The sequence below is a fragment of the Nerophis ophidion genome, linkage group LG08 (genome assembly GCF_033978795.1).
Source record: "Nerophis ophidion isolate RoL-2023_Sa linkage group LG08, RoL_Noph_v1.0, whole genome shotgun sequence".
Lineage (NCBI taxonomy): Eukaryota > Metazoa > Chordata > Actinopteri > Syngnathiformes > Syngnathidae > Nerophis > Nerophis ophidion.
The window spans coordinates 73,987,504-74,005,366 of NC_084618.1; the positions used below are offsets into that span (position 1 = coordinate 73,987,504).

Consider the following 17,863-nt stretch of genomic DNA (forward strand, 5'->3'; position numbering starts at 1 on the left):
CGGTGGCCAATAAAGATAGAGGAGGCCGTAAAGCGGAGATAAGGAGCCTCCCGGTTCTAAAGGGCACTGCGATGTGTATCACATGACACACCCCCGCATAGTGATGCCAGCCTCGGATCTCAACTTTCATTATGCGTGATGTGTTTTAGTATTATATATCAACCTTTGGAATTGTATTGGACCTAAAATAACTTCCTAACGGAGAGTTCGGGCGTACTCGCACTACGCCATTCCTGCCATACTATACTTGGGCGCCATTCCCCCTTCCCTCTTCATCTCACACTTGGTGCTTGGGCTTTAGCCCCTTTGCTGATGCCATCACTTCCATCACTTTACCGATTTTGCAAGTTGCTCGGATTATTTCTATAGTGGTAGGCGGAAGCTGGTGGAGGAATGGTAATAATGGAATGACAAGTCTTTATTACGCACTCATGGCTTTTGGATTGTTTTGAGTTTCCGTTAGGGATGTAACGTTATTAAAATTTCATACCAGGGTTATTATTATCGGGCTTCACGGTGGCAGAGGGGTGATTACTTATGGAGTATATTGTGAATAAATTGAGAGCAGGAAGTGAACAAAAGTTTTAGCAACTGTTATGTAAAAGACAATGGGTAGGATTAAATAAGCTCTGCTTCCTCCTCCTCCTTTTCGAACATGTTGAAAAGAGAAACTGGAAATTGTGATTCATCATGTTGAATGTTTGCATGTTTGAAATAAACTCAACTCAACTCAACTCTTTGCTTACGTTACTGTATTACTGTATGTGGATTTTGCTTTTTCAAAATGTTTATTTTTGTAGCATTATGGTTGGTTAGGCTTCACGGTGGGAGAGGGGTTAGTGCGTCTGCCTCACAATACGAAGGTCCTGCAGTCCTGGGTTCAATCCCAGGCTCGGGATCTTTCTGTGTAGAGTTTGCATGTCCTCCGCGTGAATGCGTGGGTTCCCTCCGGGTACTCCGGCTTCCTCCCACCTCCAAAGACATGCACCTGGGGATAGGTTGATTGGCAACACTAAATTGGCCCTAGTGTGTGAATGTGAGTGTGAATGTTGTCTGTCTATCTGTGTTGGCCCTGCGATGAGGTGGCGACTTGTCCAGGGTGTACCCCGCCTTCCGTCCGATAGTAGCTGAGATAGGCGCCAGCGCCCCCCGTGACTCCAAAAGGGAATAAGCGGTAGAAAAATGGATGGATGGAGGGTTATTATTATCACTGTACTGTTAAAAAGTACTTGCACACACACACACACACAAACTAAAACATTTTGGAATGGAATAGAATGATCTTTATCGTCATTCCACAAGTACAACAAAATGTTGTTTTCTATGTTTTATGGAAAAAAAAATACAATATGAACACCCACTCACACAATATACTTTCCTAAGCAGAAGAAACTAAAGAGATTGTTCTATTATGTGAATTTTTAAATCCATCCATCCATCCATTTTCTACCGCTTATTCTCTTTGGGGTCGCGGGGGGCGCTGGTGCTTATCTCAGCTACAATCGGGCGGAAGGCGGTGTACACCCTGGACGAGTTGCTACTAAGAAAGCAAAAACCATCACCAAAGACAGCACACACCCTGGCTACCACCTGTTCCACCTGGGCAGGCGCTACAGGTGCATCAGAGCCAGAACAAACAGGCTCAGAGACAGCTTTTTTCCCCAGAGCTATCATAATGTTGAACTCTAACTTATAATAATTCACCCCTGTACAATATCATGCCTTAATACCCTGCTGTCCAATACTACTCTTCGAGTGCAATATGTCCGACACTGATTGTTATTTATTACTTCGGTACTCTTCTCTTGTTCTGTATATTGTATTTCGATAGTGTTTTGTATATTGCACAGGATTGCTTATTTTTATTGGATAGTAGTCTGTTTATTTCAATTGTTAGTTTTTTCTTTATTACCTCTGGTGTTATCTATTTTACCCCATATTTGTTCCCACAACCGCACCTTAAAATTGAGTCTTTAATCTTGTTATATGCAAATATAATGACAATAAAGTCTATTCTATTCTATTCTATTCTAAAAATGTTTCGTACATTTTTATTGGCTTTGGAGCAGGCCTATTCAACTGGAAGGCCCACGGGTCACATCCAGCCCGCCAAAGCTTTCCATTCGGCCCGCCAAACATCACCCAAATAGGCTTGACGAAAACATTAAGGGTTGCTCATGTATGCAGTACACCCGCCAGCCCTCAGGGGGCAACAGCATAGCATTTGTGTCCCAATGAAGCAACATTGGGGTGAGTACAAGAATACTACTCATTCAACCCTGAAAAATAAAATCAAAACTAATTGCAAAAATCTGACTTTTAACAAGAACTAGGCAACATAGTTGTCTGCCCTGAGCAAGTGCTTAAGTCATGTGTTTCCGAACGACCTTTTAAGCGGCAACAACGGTAGAAATCCACAAGTGTAAACTTCATCCCGGAACTCGGTCAAACCTTTGGAAGTACGTATCGTGCAAAAAGATAATTAGTTCGTTTTGCATTCAAATCTTGGACTTTGTGATGTCTTTTGTATTCGTGGTCGTGTTGCTGTTTTTGTCTGAGAGCAACGCTGCCGATCAAAGCTCGTTTAATACATGTAACACTAAATTTGACCAGTAGAGGGTTTAGTTGTGATGAGTCACGGACACATACATTGTGTGCAATGTTTGATGTGGATGTTGTTTAATTTCTAAATGGGTAAACATCTGTAGTTTATTGTGTGTAGTAGTAGTAGTATGTATCAACACAAAACCTCTTTTATTTATGTAAAATATACAATTGATGTAATACTTTTCTAATGTTTATTTAATGCTTATATTTTTAGTCTTACAAACTTAATGAAGAAAAAAATGTAAATAAATAAAACTAAGGATGGAAAATTATTCAAAAGAAAGGACATCCTCAACAAAACTTCTGGAGCTTCTGTTTCTTCATGCTGTGACCTAGATGCACATGCTGGAAACAAGTAGCGGGGGCATAATAATACATTTATTGACTGTGCAGCCCTTGGGCTTTTGAAACTGCGGCCCTCTTCATGATGTAGTTGAATGGCCATGCTTTAGAGTTTAATGTTAGGAAAGACATCAATGTGTCTTAAACAAATGTCAGCACTTAAGGTAGCTGGCAATTAGCGCACTAGCTGATACACCAAAAAAATAAGCAGTATTAGCGTGACTTTTTTTTTTTTTTTTTTTTTTTTTTTTAAGTGAGGTAATCAATCTTGGTTTTTACGATATAATTACTGTTTCCAATGTGAACTAACTGTCTGGAATTTTTGTGCGGTATATCATAACAGTAATTGTTACATCTGTAATGTATGCAGTTGTTATGAATATTAACATTAATAACAGGCAAGGAACTTTGATCGCATTCTCTCTGTGATGTGTGAGGGGTACTTGCCAACCCTCACGGTTTTCCTGGGGGACTCCCAAATTTCATTGCCCCAACCGAAAATCTCCCTGGGCAACCATTCTCCCGAATTGCTCCCTATTTCCACCTGGACAACAATATTGGGGGCGTGCCTTAAAGGCACTGCCTTTAGCATCCTCTCTCACCTGAAAAGGAGACTATTATTTGTGTCCGTTATCCATAGGTTTATCTATAACCCATAAAGTAGGCAGGCACGGAGCTATTTCTCAGCGTATGTTTATTCCAGCCGGCCCGTTAAAACACTGACACACAACATCCTTATTCCCATCATTCATTGCTTGAAAACTACGGCAAGTAGAGACGAAGCAGAAGAACGAAGTAGAGACATGGCGACGACGAGTAAGACGAAGAAGTACGCTTGCAAGTTCCAAAATGATTGGAAAAAAATAATTTCAGTTCATCCAGGACAGCTCGAAGGGGAAGGTGTATGCTGCCTGCAAATTTTGTAAATCAGACTTCTTCATTGAAGACGGTGGCCGAACGGATATACTCATTCATGAATGGATTATTTATATATGTATATATATATATATATATATATATATATATATATACATATATTAGGGGTGTAACGGTACGTGTATTTGTATTGAACCGTTTCGGTACGGGGGTTTCGGTTCGGTACGAGGGTGTATCGAACGAGTTTGTAAACTAAAGTCTTAACAAGCTGCTCTGCAGCTGCCTCTGTCTGAGCAGTGAGTACCCAGCATTGTCCCGCCCACACAACCATCTGATTGGTTACATACAAAGCCAATCAGCAGTGCGTATTCAGAGCGATGTAACAGCCAATCAGCAGGGCGTATTCAGAAAGCATGGAGTCAGTGCTCGGCTCGAGATGAGCAGATATGTGTTTAGCAGGTGAGCAGCTGATATCGTACACTCCCCAAATTATAAAAAACACTTCCCAGTCACAACTATTACAAACATCACTATGAGCCCGTTGACCTTCTAGAAACTTAAACTGCAGCTCAGCTCTCTCATAGTTCTGGGTTGAGGTGAAGGCTAATTAGCTTTTAGCGTTAGGTTAGCTCATTTTGCTGTGGGTGTGTGCATGTGTGTGCAAGCGTGCGTGCGTGTGTGTGTGTGCGTGTGTGTGTGTGTGTGCGTGCGCGTATAATAAAAGTCAACTACAAGCTTCCCAAATGCTGTAATAAATTAAGCATGATGAGTTGACTTGAAACTGTTTAATGTTGCACTTTTTATATGTAGAAGAAAGGTTTTGTCATTTTATTTAATATGAGCAACAATTTGAGGCAATTTAACATGGATTAACGTGGGTAGAATTATTATAGTGTTTCCAATGTTAAAAGGATAAAGCCATTGTTTACAAATTTGGTAAATAAATAACCAAAAAATTTATATTTTGTTGTTTTCTTACTGTACCGAAAATGAACCGAACTGTGACCTCTAAACCGAGGTACGTACCGAACAGAAGTTTTTGTGTACCGTTACACCCCTAATATATATATATATATATATATATACATAATTACTTGAAAATATATACACACCCCCCACCACCTCAAACGCCCCCCATCTCCCGAATTCGGCGGTCTCAAGGTTGGCAAGTATGGTGAGAGCAATCAGGTCCAGCTCTTTCAATCCTGCCAAAAGGTGGGCAAGTGTACAGATCTTTACCACAGCTTAGACCACTTGGACTCCAAACCAAACATCCCGGACAACCTTAACCATGTCACTTTATTGTGTTAAGCTACTTAAGCGGAGCAGCTCGCATTTGCGTCCAAAAGGAACACAATAGTTTGTCTTTGGTGTATCGTAGCTGTAGTTGGACCTTCATGGACACATTTTGCGGTGTTAATTTTGGACTTCGGCGGGGGTTGATCCACTTATACGGCTTCCAAACCAAACAGTCTCCCACCCCCTCAGATTGGGGGGAAAAAAAACTGCCACTTGGGAACCAGCTGAAATAAAACTAGTCCCATTTTTTTTTCCAGACCCATCATTAGAGAAAGCGGGACATAGCCCAATTCTCAAGGAGCAAAGCGCGGAGGATTCGGCTCCGGGTCTACATTTCTACTTTGGAGACGCAATATATCCGTCATCGTTCGAGCTCCGCTTGGCTCGCCTCGGACTTGCTTCACTGCAGCAGGACAAATGCCATTGTTCGGTGGCTTAGCGAGCAGACGCGAGGAGCGCTGCCAGCCGCCATGTACCGCTGGTCATTATGTCAAATCAAACAAGTCATTTCAGGGTGACTAGATTGCATCGTCTCCCGTCCCCCTCCTTGCCTGGTTGCATGCCCGTTGATTTACTTTCGCCGCCTGTCAGTCAATCTCGACTGGCTGGACGGCGGCGCTTCTCAATCTCGGGCGGGGACAGTTGTCCAAACAAGACACTTCATTCACTCTGACCTCTCCAGGGAGGCCAATTGACAATTCACTCAATGCCGTGAGTCAATTTGCTCACTTTGGGAATTGACCTCCCCAAACAAGATGACATGCCGCCTTGAAATGAATATGCAGGCGGTCTGGGGGTTCTTTGGCTGAAATAAGAACAGAATTCTGGGGCACAGGAAACAAAATGGACAATTCATGTCATGATTATTGTAACAAAAATTATCATAATTAGCACTTATTCTTTTTGCCATGTTTTGTTCTTGCGAAATTATTTACGCAACACACTTGCATCCAATGTATTTGTCTTTTGTGTTTGTTATGAAGTTAACAAACTTCATAACAACTCTCTGAGACTTAATACCACATAAGAGTTAACACTGTAAATCTTGAGCTTCAGCAGCATTACAACTCCGAAGTCTGTGATTCGAATTGATTCGCGACTGTAATTGAAGTTTAATAATGTTATTGTAAAAAAAAAAAATTACCATGTGCCAATAACACAAGCAGAATGATTGTAGTAAAAGCAATAACAAGAAAGTTTGATCATATTATGCCGATACTGTCTCACCTGCACTGGCTTCCTGTGCACTTAAGATGTGACTTTAAGGTTTTACTACTTACGTATAAAATACTACACGGTCTAGCTCCATACTATCTTGCCGATTGTATTGTACCATATGTCCCGGCAAGAAATCAGCGTTCAAAGAACTCCGGCTTATTAGTGATTCCCAGAGCCAAAACAAAGTATGCGGCCTCTAGAGCACTTTCTACTTGGGCTACAGTACTCTGGAACCCTCCTGGTAACAGTTAGTAATGCTACCTCAGTAGAAGCATTTAAGTCCCATCTTAAAACTCATTTGTATACTCCAGCCTTTAAACAGATCCCCCTTTTAGACCAGTTGATCTGCCATTTATTTTCTTTCCTGCTCTGCCCCCCTCTCCCTCATAAAGGGAGGGCACAGGTTCTGTGCCCACGGATGAAGTGCATCGGTTGGGGATATCTCTGCGCTGCTGACCTGTCTACGCTCGGGATGGTCTCCTGCTGGCCCCACTATGGACGGGACTCTCACTATTATGTTAGATCCACTATGGACTGGACTTTCACAATATTATGCTAGATCCACTCGACCTCCATTGCACTGGTCGCACAAGGGGGGGTGGGGGGTTCACCCACATCTGCGGTCTTTTCCAAGGTTTCTCATCGTCATCCCACTGGGTTGAGTTTTTCCTTGCCCGGATGTGGGATATGAACTGAGGATGTCATTGTGGCTTGTGCAGCCCTTTGAGACACTTGTGATTTAGGGCTATATAAATAAACATTGATTGATTGATTGATTGATTGAATAAAAGGGACAGGGGAATATTCTAAATTAGTTAGAAATGGATTCAGATGTGTTCACATTTGCTTTGGTAAAATCGGAAAAACAATGTTTCCTCCCATCTACTTAGTGGCCTAGTGGTTAGAGCAGGGGTGCCCACACTTTTTCTGCAGGCGAGCTACTTTTCAATTGACGAACTCGAGGGGATCTACCTCATTTATATATATCATTTATATGTATTTATTTATGAAAGAGACATTTTTGTAAACAAGTTAAATGTGTTTAATGATAATACAAGCATGTGTAACACATATAGATTTCTTTCTTTCACAAAGACAAGAATATAAGTTGGTGTATTACCTGATTCTGATGACTTGCATTGATTGGAATCAGACAGTAATGATGATAACGCCCACATTTTCAAATGGAGGAGAAAAAAAGTTGTCCTTTCTGTACAATACCACATGAAAGTGGTTGGTTTTTGGCATCGAATTCATCCAGCTTCCATACACTTTACAAGAAAAACATTGGCGGCAAATTCCGTAGCTTGCTTGATTGACATTCACGGCACCCGAGGGTCTTGTGAGATGACGCTGGCTGCTGCCAGTTCATTATTATGAAAAAATGACAAAGAGGAAGGCGAGAAACATTTTTTATTTCAACAGACTTTCGCGCCGTCCCTTCCGTCAAAACTCTAAAGGCCGACTGCACATTTCCTATCTTCACAATAAAAGCCCTGCTTCATGCTGCCTGTGCTAACAAAATAAGAGTCTCGGAAAGCTGGCGTGCACAAGTGATGTGCACGCCAGCTTTCTGAGGGATCGCTTGTGCAAGCCAGTTTTCCGAGACTCTGTATTTAGTTAGCGCAGGCAGCATGAAGCAGGGCTTTTATTGTGAAGATAGGAAATGTGCAGTCGGCCTTTAGAGTTTTGACGGAAGGTACGGCGCGAGAGTCTGTTGAAATAAAAAGTGTTTCTCGCCTTCCTCTCGGTCATATTTTCATAATAATGATCTTGCAGCAGCCAGCGTCATCTCACAAGACCCTCCGGTACCGTGAATGTCATTTAAGTGACGTCTTGGTGAAGATTGATGATCACAAATTTTTAGGTCTATTTTTTTTAAAAGCCTGGCTGGAGATCGACTGACACACCCCCCGCGGTCGACTGGTAGCTCGCGATCGACGTAATGGGCACCCCTGGGTTAGAGTGTCCGCCCTGAGATCGGTAGGTTGGGAGTTCAAACCCCGGCCGAGTCATACTAAAGACTATAAAAAAAAGGGACCCATTGCCTCCCTGCTTGAAACTCAGCATCAAGGGGTTGGAATTGGGGGCTAAATAACGTCGTCGTTATGAATTATTGACCTATCCAAGGTTCCCATTACTTCACATCAAATATTCCACTAAGAAAAACATGGTGGAAGATTTTGCAAAATTGGTAAATAAATAACCCAAAAAATTATATTTTGTTTTTTATTTACTGTACCGAAAATGAACCGAACCTTTACCTCTAAACCGAGATACGCACCGAACAGAAATTTTTGTGTACCGTTACACCCCTATTGAATAGTGGATTTAATTACAAATTAAAACTATGGAATGAGAAGAAAAAAAACAAAAGATTTGTTAACTTTAAATAATCAAATCAGACCATAGACGCGCTCCACAGCCCATTACGTTCAATATAATAGTTGGCAGGGCCCCCGTGCTAGGGAGTTGGGCCATGTGTGGACGTAACAAGCTGTTCACATGAAATGTTATCTCGGCCTGTACACAAGTTGACAGCTGTCTCTTTACAAGAGGCGTATTATTGTTGTGTAAATAGGTTTCCAACATCTGCTTTGGGAGCCAACATTGGAATTTGCCGTTAATCTGCTTTTCCGCCGGAATTTGTTCATCAACACAGGCTTAAAAAGACAGAACATCTTACTCCGCACTGAGGGCGGTATACTTTGTTATGCATTTTTAAGTCAAACTTTTTTTCTTTTATGTGTGGAAATCCCGGTATAATCCGCAGATTAGCAGATGAATTTATTCCCGAGCGCGCTCGTAAATCTCCCCTCACCTTTACCACCTTTCATGACGGAGCCGCAGACGTTCGGCCTCATTAGTGGCCTGGCGCCGCTTTCCGACGTTTACGCACACAATCGCATTTAACTCCTCGCGGAGCTTATCCAGATACAATTAAAAGTTTAATTAGTCAGATTAAAAAAATACACGGGCAGGAGTTTTATCACCTTAAACGGCAGACCCCTTAAGTGTTTAGTACACGCTGAGCGGCTCGCTTCCCGTCGGAGGCAATTTACCACGGAAAGATACGAACAAAATGCCTTTCTGGATGGATGTACCAATAATTGGTTAGACATTATATGAAAACGATTATCTACAAAAGTTTATTTTTGATTATTTTCATTGCTGGCGACCCAATTTATCCCCCCAAAAAAGTGTGCAGATATGCAATTTAAGCTCTTTTATTTGTTCTTACTGTATATTTTTGGAATTATGGGAAGAAGCCGGAAGGTAATTGGAGACTCCAAACTGTCTATAGGTATGAATATGAGTGCGAATGATTGTTTATATTGATTGATTCAGACTTTTATTAGTAGATTGCACAGTTCAGTACATATTCCATACAATTGACCACTAAATGGTAACACCCGAATAACTTTTTCAACTTGTTTAAGTCGGGGTCCACGTTAATCAATTCATGGTATGTGCTGCGCGATTGGCTGGTGACCAGACTAGGGTGTACCCTACCTCTCGTCCCAAGTCAGCTGGGATAGGCTCCAGCTTACCCCCACCATCCTAATAAGGATAAGTGGTATAGAAAATGGTTGGATGGATATTTCTTTTTACACCAGATATATTCTCTACTAAAAAAAAAAAAAACATGAACATTGACAACAGCAAAGCAGAAAAAAAGCTTATTTGTTCCCTCATTTTATCGTTTAAAAATCAACAAATTCATCTTTTTTTTATTTTTATATATATACCGTATTTTTCGGACTATAAGTCGCAGTTTTTTGGCCAGGGGTGCGACTTATACTCAGGAGCGACTTATGTGTGTAATTATTAACACATTACCGTAAAATATCAAGTAATATTATTTAGCTCATTCACTTAAGAGACTAGACGTATAAGATTTCATGGGATTTAGCAATTAGGAGTGACAGATTGTTTGGTAAACATATAGCATGTTCTATATGTTATAGTTTAGTGGTTCTCAAATGGGGGTACGCGTACCCTTAGGGGTACTTGAATGTATGCCAAGGGGTACGTGAGATTTTTTTGAAAATATTCTAAAAATAGCAACAGTTTAAAAATCCTTTATAAATATATTTATTGAATAATACTTCAACAAAATATGAATCTAAGTTCATAAACTGTGAAAAGAAATGCAACAATGCAATTTTCAGTGTTGACAGCTAGATGTTTTGTGGACATGTTCCATAAATATTGTTAAAGATTTCTTTTTTTGTGAAGAAATTTTTAGAATTAAGTTCATGAATCCAGATGGATCTCTATTACAATCCCCAAAGAGGGCACTTTAAGTTGATGATTACTTCTATGTGTAGAAATCTTTATTTATAATTGAATCACTTGTTTATTTTTTAACCATTTTTTAGTAATTTTAATATCTTTTTTTCCAAATAGTTCAAGAAAGACCACTACAAATGAGCACTGGCAAAAGGTTGAGAACCACTCTTATAGTTATTTGAATGACTCTTACCATAATATGTTACGTTAACATAGCAGGCACCTTCTCAGTTGGTTATTTATGCGTCATATAACGTACACTTATTCAGCCTGTTGTTCACTATTTTTTATTTATTTTAAATTGCCTTTCAAATGTCTATTCTTGGTATTAGGTTTTATCAAATAAATTTCCCCCAAAAATACGACTTATACTCCAGTGCGACTTATATATGTTTTTTTTTCCTTCTTTATTATGCATTTTCGGCAGGTGCGCCTTATACTCCGAAAAATACGGCATCTATTTTTTTTGTTGTCTTTCCTTAAACAGATTGCAAACTACACTAAAAACATGAACACTGAAAACAGGAAAGCAGGGAGGGAAAAAAAAGTGTATTTTTCTCCTTTTTTGTATTTTTTTTTTGTTACGGACTATTTTTATGTATTTTATATACATTTTCTGTCTTTTCTAACACAAGCTGCACACTAGCACGGTTGGGTCGTTATCTGCACACATGATCATTAGAGCTGCCATGGGACAGTGGCAGAGCCGGAGCAGTCACTTTAAGTTGGTATGACGGAGTAGGGCGGGCAAAAAAATAAAAGGGGGGGGGGGTCTGGCTGGAAGGGGAATCTCCTTGCTGAACGACTACATGTCAGCGCCGGCGCACTTTGACCCCTTCCCAAACTTGCCGCACAATCCAAACACAGGGCCGTCAACGCGAGAATTCCTCCGGCGTCATTGGGGGGGGGGGGCGGTTTTTTGGGATGACGACAACCAGGGGAGAGTGGGCGTGCGCTTGGGGGGGGGTGGAACTTGGCGTTTGGTGGGTGGGCGTCAGAAAGCTCACACTTGCTCTGCTCCGAGTTGAAAACTGAAACTTGTTGAAACTTCCAAACTTCCCCGCTCGGTCCGTGTCGGGCACTGGGGTGAGGTTGGGGGCGGGGGGGTTTGCTCGGGGGGAGGGATGGTGCCATTGTTTGGACATCTAACCAGGAACTGTCGCTGCTCTCATTGCCCCGCCATTAACAGCAATTATGCACTCTATTCAGGCGCCTTTTGTGAGAGTGACCCCGCAGTCCAATGCCGCTGCCGCCCCCGGACCGTACCCCCCCCTTGGTCCAGCCTCCACACACAAACACATTTCCCGCTTTCTTGTACTTTCCCTCCCACTTCCCCACTTCCCACTGTGAACGACGAGCGACTCTTTTCACAACATTCAGTGCACTTCGTCAAGGCTGGCAGGTGAAATCAAATGTGCCGTTTTGGTTGTACACGTGACACTCGGGATGAATATTCCGACGTTTGCTTCTGGGGTCTGCAGAATACACTCCACTTGTTTCGGGCATTCCGGCTATTTTTTTTACACGGCAGATTAAATAGAAAGACGAGTAAATATAAAGAAGCTAAATATACCAGTTTAACGCAGCAGCAGTCGGGCCCTACATTTATAACAAGACGACAAAAGTCGCATTCCAGATGTACAGTGCTATCTTTGTGTGCAGCTCTATAGAAACGCATGGGAGAAAGAGCAAGGCAGGGAAAGAGGAAAAGGCGGGGGGGGGTTTTACAGTGGGTAGGGAGGGTGCTTCGGGTGGGAGGGGGTGTACTGGCTAGCGCACAGCTGCTAAACTAATGCTTTTTTTATTCTAGGCACAGTGGGAGAGCATTGACGCAAGACGAAAATATGTCATAGAAAAACATATCAAAAATACTGATAAGATGTATAAATATATATTTTCAATGCTCTGTCCGGAAACATAACATGAACAAAAAGGATAAAACTGGAATTGTTATTTCAAAACACAAATTATTACCTAGCAAAATATATATTCATGAATAACATAAAATAAATAGACTTGATAACAATTTCTTCAAAAATGTTACATTTTTTAGAACATATTTGTTGTCGTCGGGCTGCGGTCAGAACCATCTGAATCAGACATTAAGACCCCCTCCCCGCCCAAGCGTCCAGGGAGGGGGACTATAGCGGGGAGGGGACAACATATACGCACACACACACACGCACGCACGTCTCAGTAAATATTTACAGCACTAATCTTTTCCATTCATTTGCCAGTCACTAACAAAACCTTACTGTACTGCTTTTCACCCCCCCCCCCTGCACCTCTACATCTGCGATTCATTGACTTCACAATTTACCACATGTCGAGATGGGAGAGGTCGAGCCTACATCTGAATCACGGCACAAATATGCCAGTGATTTATGGTTTCAAAAATACAATAAAAGAAAAAGAAGAAAAAAAAAAAAAAAAAGTGGCCACTTTTCCCCCCCGAGTGTTGCTCTCTCTACTGGCAGAGTGTGAACAATTACATTTTGGACTAATTAACCGAGAGACTGTGCGGTGCTAATGTCTTGCAGGCCTCCTCTGGTTTTAGTGTGCCAAACTTTTCTTTGCCCCCACCGCCCCCTTTCTCCTAACTCGTCAAATCCAAAGCAGATTTTTTTTTTATTTTTTTTTTACGAGTGCTGGAAAAATAACCTTTTTCTGTGCACACAGAGAGGAAGAAGAGCTAGAGGGGAGGGCGAAGGAAAGGAGCCGCTGCTTCCACCCGCCGCACTTTATCGTCAACAAAAGTGATTTGCAAGACAAAAGGGGGCCGCAACCTCGCCGCGACATTCCCGGTGCATTTTGGCGGCCAAGAGGCAACGGGATTTCGCGCCGCAGCCCCCCTGCCGACACCAATTAGGCCCCATTAGCATGTAAAGCCAATTTGATAAGGTGTCCCCCCTCCTCCTCCCCGCCCGATCCTTTAAATCCGCATTAAAATCATGCCTAAAATGCAAAATACATCCATTTACAGGAGGCGAACACACGTAATCCATACGATGACGCATTGTTGTGCTGACAATGCCGCCATGTTTAGCCCGAGATGCTGTCGCCGCGTGCCAATTAGAAGACGATAAGGCAACAACGGATGTTGCGTGGTATTAAAATAGAAAAAACAGGGTGTTAAATTATTTTTTTCTTCATATAAACATTTATGTCCCCTTCCTTGTAATTGCAGGTTGTGACTCTAAATGTATCCGGGCCTGGATACTTTAGGGACCAAGGTGGGCGTCACATATCTTAACATTGTGGTGGTGGGGGCAGGACATAAATCCCCCCCCCTCCCAGGTTCTGGGGAACCTGTTGAGGTGGGATGATGAACCCACCCCCAGCTCCAGAACCGGACTTAACCCTGGTGTCTTAACAAAGAAGGCTGCAGCGATTCAACCTGTGCCTGCCGAGCCTTTGTGCTAGCTTTAAGGAAAAAGAAGCAGGGAGGGTGGGGGGACGGGGGTCACAGGGGTACGGCAGAAGTGTGGGAGTGGGGGTGTGTTGGCGGTCTGAGTTTGTCAAATTGCTAAATGATGCTAAATTGTGAGTCTCTTTGGACTTAGGTGGTAGGCAAAACAAATTCCCGCTGATTATGGCTCCCGGGGGTCACACAAATTATGTTAACCCCCCCTCCCACCCCCCAGGGGTTTTCAAAGTGTAAGGGGTGCCACCCCAGGGGCCCGCTACAGGAGAAAATGATCCAAAATTCAAATCTATAAAGTGATCAATGGAGGGAGCGCACAGAGGAGCTTGTTGTGCACGGCCAGTGGACAACACATACACTCGATTTTGCACGATTATTTCCTGCACTCTAGCATAAGAGGACAGGCGCTGGGCGGAATAAACTCTTCTTCCTACTCCTTTTCGGCCAAGTGCGTTCTTTACTACAACATGAAGAAGTTGTGTCAAAATAAAAACCTCACATTGTAAAGTGAAATCAGGAAGAACGTCGGATTTAATGCAAGACCATCTTTTCAAAAAGTAAATTTAAATAAATAAGGTTCAAATTTTTTCAGAAAATATAAAAATCCTAAGTGGAGAAGTGGCCTTTTTTTTCGTAACACTTTTCATTGCAGTCGTACTGTCCACGTTAGGGAGCGAGACAGCTAATCAATGTCCAGGTGAATTATTAATGGCCGCGTTAATACATTGATATCGGAGCCCCCCCGCCAACATCAAAGCCGCTAATGGCTAATGGACACACGCCGATTAATTTTACATTTCGGAAAAATGTGGGACATATGGGGAATCTATGGAGTAAAATAAGGCTTACTTTCTTCAGGTGGGATTAAAAGAGCATCACTGCGACAAGGAAGTGTGTATGTGTGTGTGTGTGTGTGTGTGTGTGACGCTCGTGTTGTAACTGCTGAGAAACGACTAATTCAACTAAATCAAATGCAGGCAATAACAACATTTGGAGAGAACACATCAACAATGTTTGCAGCCTCAGTTTACCACACAAAAGAGCGTATTTATTTTCAAGGTGTGCACATTTTCTTTTTTTTCTTTTTTTAAATTGAGGTAGTGGTGGAAAAAGGGGGGCTGGAGCAGAGCAGAGCTCCTATTTCGTAAATACCTAGCCTTCGCCTTAACCTTGTAAAATGAGATGACAGGTCCTAAAACGCACACTTGTAATTGCGACCGTTTAAAAAAAAATAAAAAAGGAGAGAGAAAAAAATGATGTAGAAAAATTATGCTGCTTATAGCCCGGTGGGACTGTGCGAGGTGCATAATTATAGCCCGGCTAAATAAATAACATGCATATATTTATAAACACGTCTTTAAATGCTTTACTGTTGTGTATTTTTAAAGGTGGTCATTTCCTCTCGAGACGCGTATGTAAATGCGTAAAATAAAAATGGGAGTGGATGCACCTTTCTGACATGTCCTCACACTTTTGACACATCATGCAAATAGCGCCACAATGCTCATTTGCATATTACATTGCTTTCAGGGGGAAAAAAGGGCATTTTAAATGAGGCTGCACACACACACACTAAATGCATTATTTAGTGGATTCACACAAAAAGAGTGTACGTAATAAAAGAAAATAACCTGAGTAGTAATAATAATTTTGAGATTATAGTAATTATCACACATAAGCTTATATTGACTTCCCTTTTCATTAGCCACCTAGCATGCTAGCTGCTCTGACTGACAGCTCCACAACTGTACACTTCACGGACAGTTGCAAAACTCGCCTTTTGCATTCTTTTACACTGACAACACTGCAATTTGCCTCAGCGTTTGTGCAGAAGTTAAAAGAAGAAGAAAAAAACATGACAAACTTACTGTGCGTGCTGTTGGGGAAAGTGATCCATTGGGAAGGTAGGGGCTGGCGAGATCCGGGGAGATCATAAGAAACGGGTAGCCCGGGTACGGAGGGCTCTTGAACAGCCCTCCATCTTGCCTTTTCGCAGCTAACATGGCGGAAAGGAAGAGATAAGTTTTTTAACAATAAAATATAAAAGTGTGTGTTGTTACATAAAAAGACTCACCCTCCTCTAAACTTTCTCGCGTTTTGTCTCGGAAAGTTTCAGACCGAGGCGGAGGCCGTCTCTCCGCCTTGGGAGAAAAGCAATGTGTGTTAGCAAAGCACCGCCAAGGCTCTGACAGGGCCGAAGTTTCGCGACAAGTTGACCGGCGGAGAGGCACCGCAGGCGGGGTGGGGTGGGTTGAGCTAGCCGGGGTCGTGGCTGGAACTCCACTCCGGAGCCTGAACTTACCTCCGAGTCGGACGAGCTGTTCTGATTCGTTTCCGACTCGTTGACGAGCGAAGACTTGACGTCCGCTAAATCCCTTTCGGCCGAAGAGTTTTCCGAGATTTTCTCCTCCTGCTCCCCTTCGTCTTTAAAGGGGATCATCTCATCGTTGGCGCCCAAGTCGTCCCCTCCACCGCCGTTAAGTTGCGGCATTTTCCTTCCCCACTTTCGGCGTCGGTGAAGACGGCAGCGGGTGGGGGGCGCTGGAAAGAAGAAACTCGAAAAAAAAAAAAAAAAAAAACCTCACCGTCGAAAAAGTTTCGGGGTGTCGTGTTGACCTCTTCCTCCTTATAAAAAAGCGCGTTTTTTTTGTTCTATCCCCCCTTTGGAAAAAAAAAAGAGAAAAGTCCCAAAAAAAGAAGGGTGACTCTCGGAAAGGGGGAAGCCGGAGTAGGAGCCGCGGCGCTCGGATTGAGAGAGTTGAAGTTGGTCGGAGTGGTTTTCAGTTCAAAGGCGGCGCTGATTGACAGATAGAGAGGGATGGAAATAGAGAGAGTCTGGATTCGGGATTATTGACAGGGAGAAACACACAAGAAACTAATGAGATTCAAACAGGGAGGGACTTGAAGTGACGTTTGTGTAAATAGGAGGAGGAGGAGGAGGAGAGAGAGGAAGGCGGCTTGTGGGAGCTTGCGAGGAGGGGAAAGGCGAGCAGGACAGTGAAGGCAACACTGCCAGGGAAGACAAGGAGTTGTTGCACATAAAAAAAAAAAAATAAAAGCACACATGGGCGGTCTCCTTCTTGGGTTGAAAAAAAGAAAGAAACCTCCACCATTCCTCTCACATATATTTAAATCAGCCAGAAAACACACACAATAAGAGATTGTTTTGTGTGCATTTTCTTATTTTGTTGGAGTGCCAGGGGGAGCTGGGGCCTACCCCAGCTGACTTTAGGGTTGGGACCCTCGCCAGTCGATCAAAACCAGGCAAGAAAAAGACAAACAACCAAAATCCCTTGATTTTTTTGTATGTTTGAATTATTTTCACAGGAATGCTGGAGCCTATCCCAGCTGACTTTTCTTGTAGGACGCCGGTTCTGGTCGACAGTCGATCACAACTAGACAACAAAGAGACAAACAACAAAAATCCCCTTGATTTTGTTTTTAATACATCGCTTATTCTCAATGTTTTCACAGGAATGCTGGAGCCTATCCCAGCTTACTTTTCTTGTAGGACGCCGGTTCTGGTCGGCAGTCGATCACAACTAGGCAACAAAGAGACAAACAACCAAACTCCCTTGTTTGTTTTTTTTAATACATTGCTTATTCTCAAATTTTTCACAGGAATGCTGGAGCCTATCCCAGCTTACTTTTCTTGTAGGACGCCGGTTCTGGTCGCCAGTCGATCACAACTAGACAACAAAGAGACAAACAACAAAAATCCCCTTAATTTTTTTTTTTAATACATCGCTTATTCTCAATGTTTTCACAGGAATGCTGGAGCCTATCCCAGCTTACTTTTCTTGT

General features: G+C 42.5%; 1 protein-coding gene across 19 annotated transcripts in view; it reads right to left on the reverse strand.

Annotated features, from left to right (window-relative positions):
* tcf7l2 (transcription factor 7 like 2) overlaps nt 1-17,046 on the reverse strand; it is a 248,815-nt gene extending 231,769 nt beyond the window's left edge. For 11 of the 19 annotated variants that reach the window (XM_061909706.1, XM_061909704.1, XM_061909703.1 and 8 more), the window contains exons 1-3: nt 16,362-17,043; nt 16,134-16,200; nt 15,928-16,055 (exon numbers count right to left, since the gene is read on the reverse strand). In XM_061909706.1, the coding sequence (XP_061765690.1) occupies nt 15,928-16,055; nt 16,134-16,200; nt 16,362-16,550 (384 nt within the window). In that variant the 5' untranslated portion in view covers nt 16,551-17,043. Of the gene's footprint in view, nt 1-15,927; nt 16,056-16,133; nt 16,201-16,361 lie in introns of all 19 variants that reach the window. The other 8 variants (XM_061909697.1, XM_061909710.1, XM_061909714.1 and 5 more) reach the window with 4 other exon arrangements.
* Nucleotides 17,047-17,863: the final 817 nt, after the last annotated feature.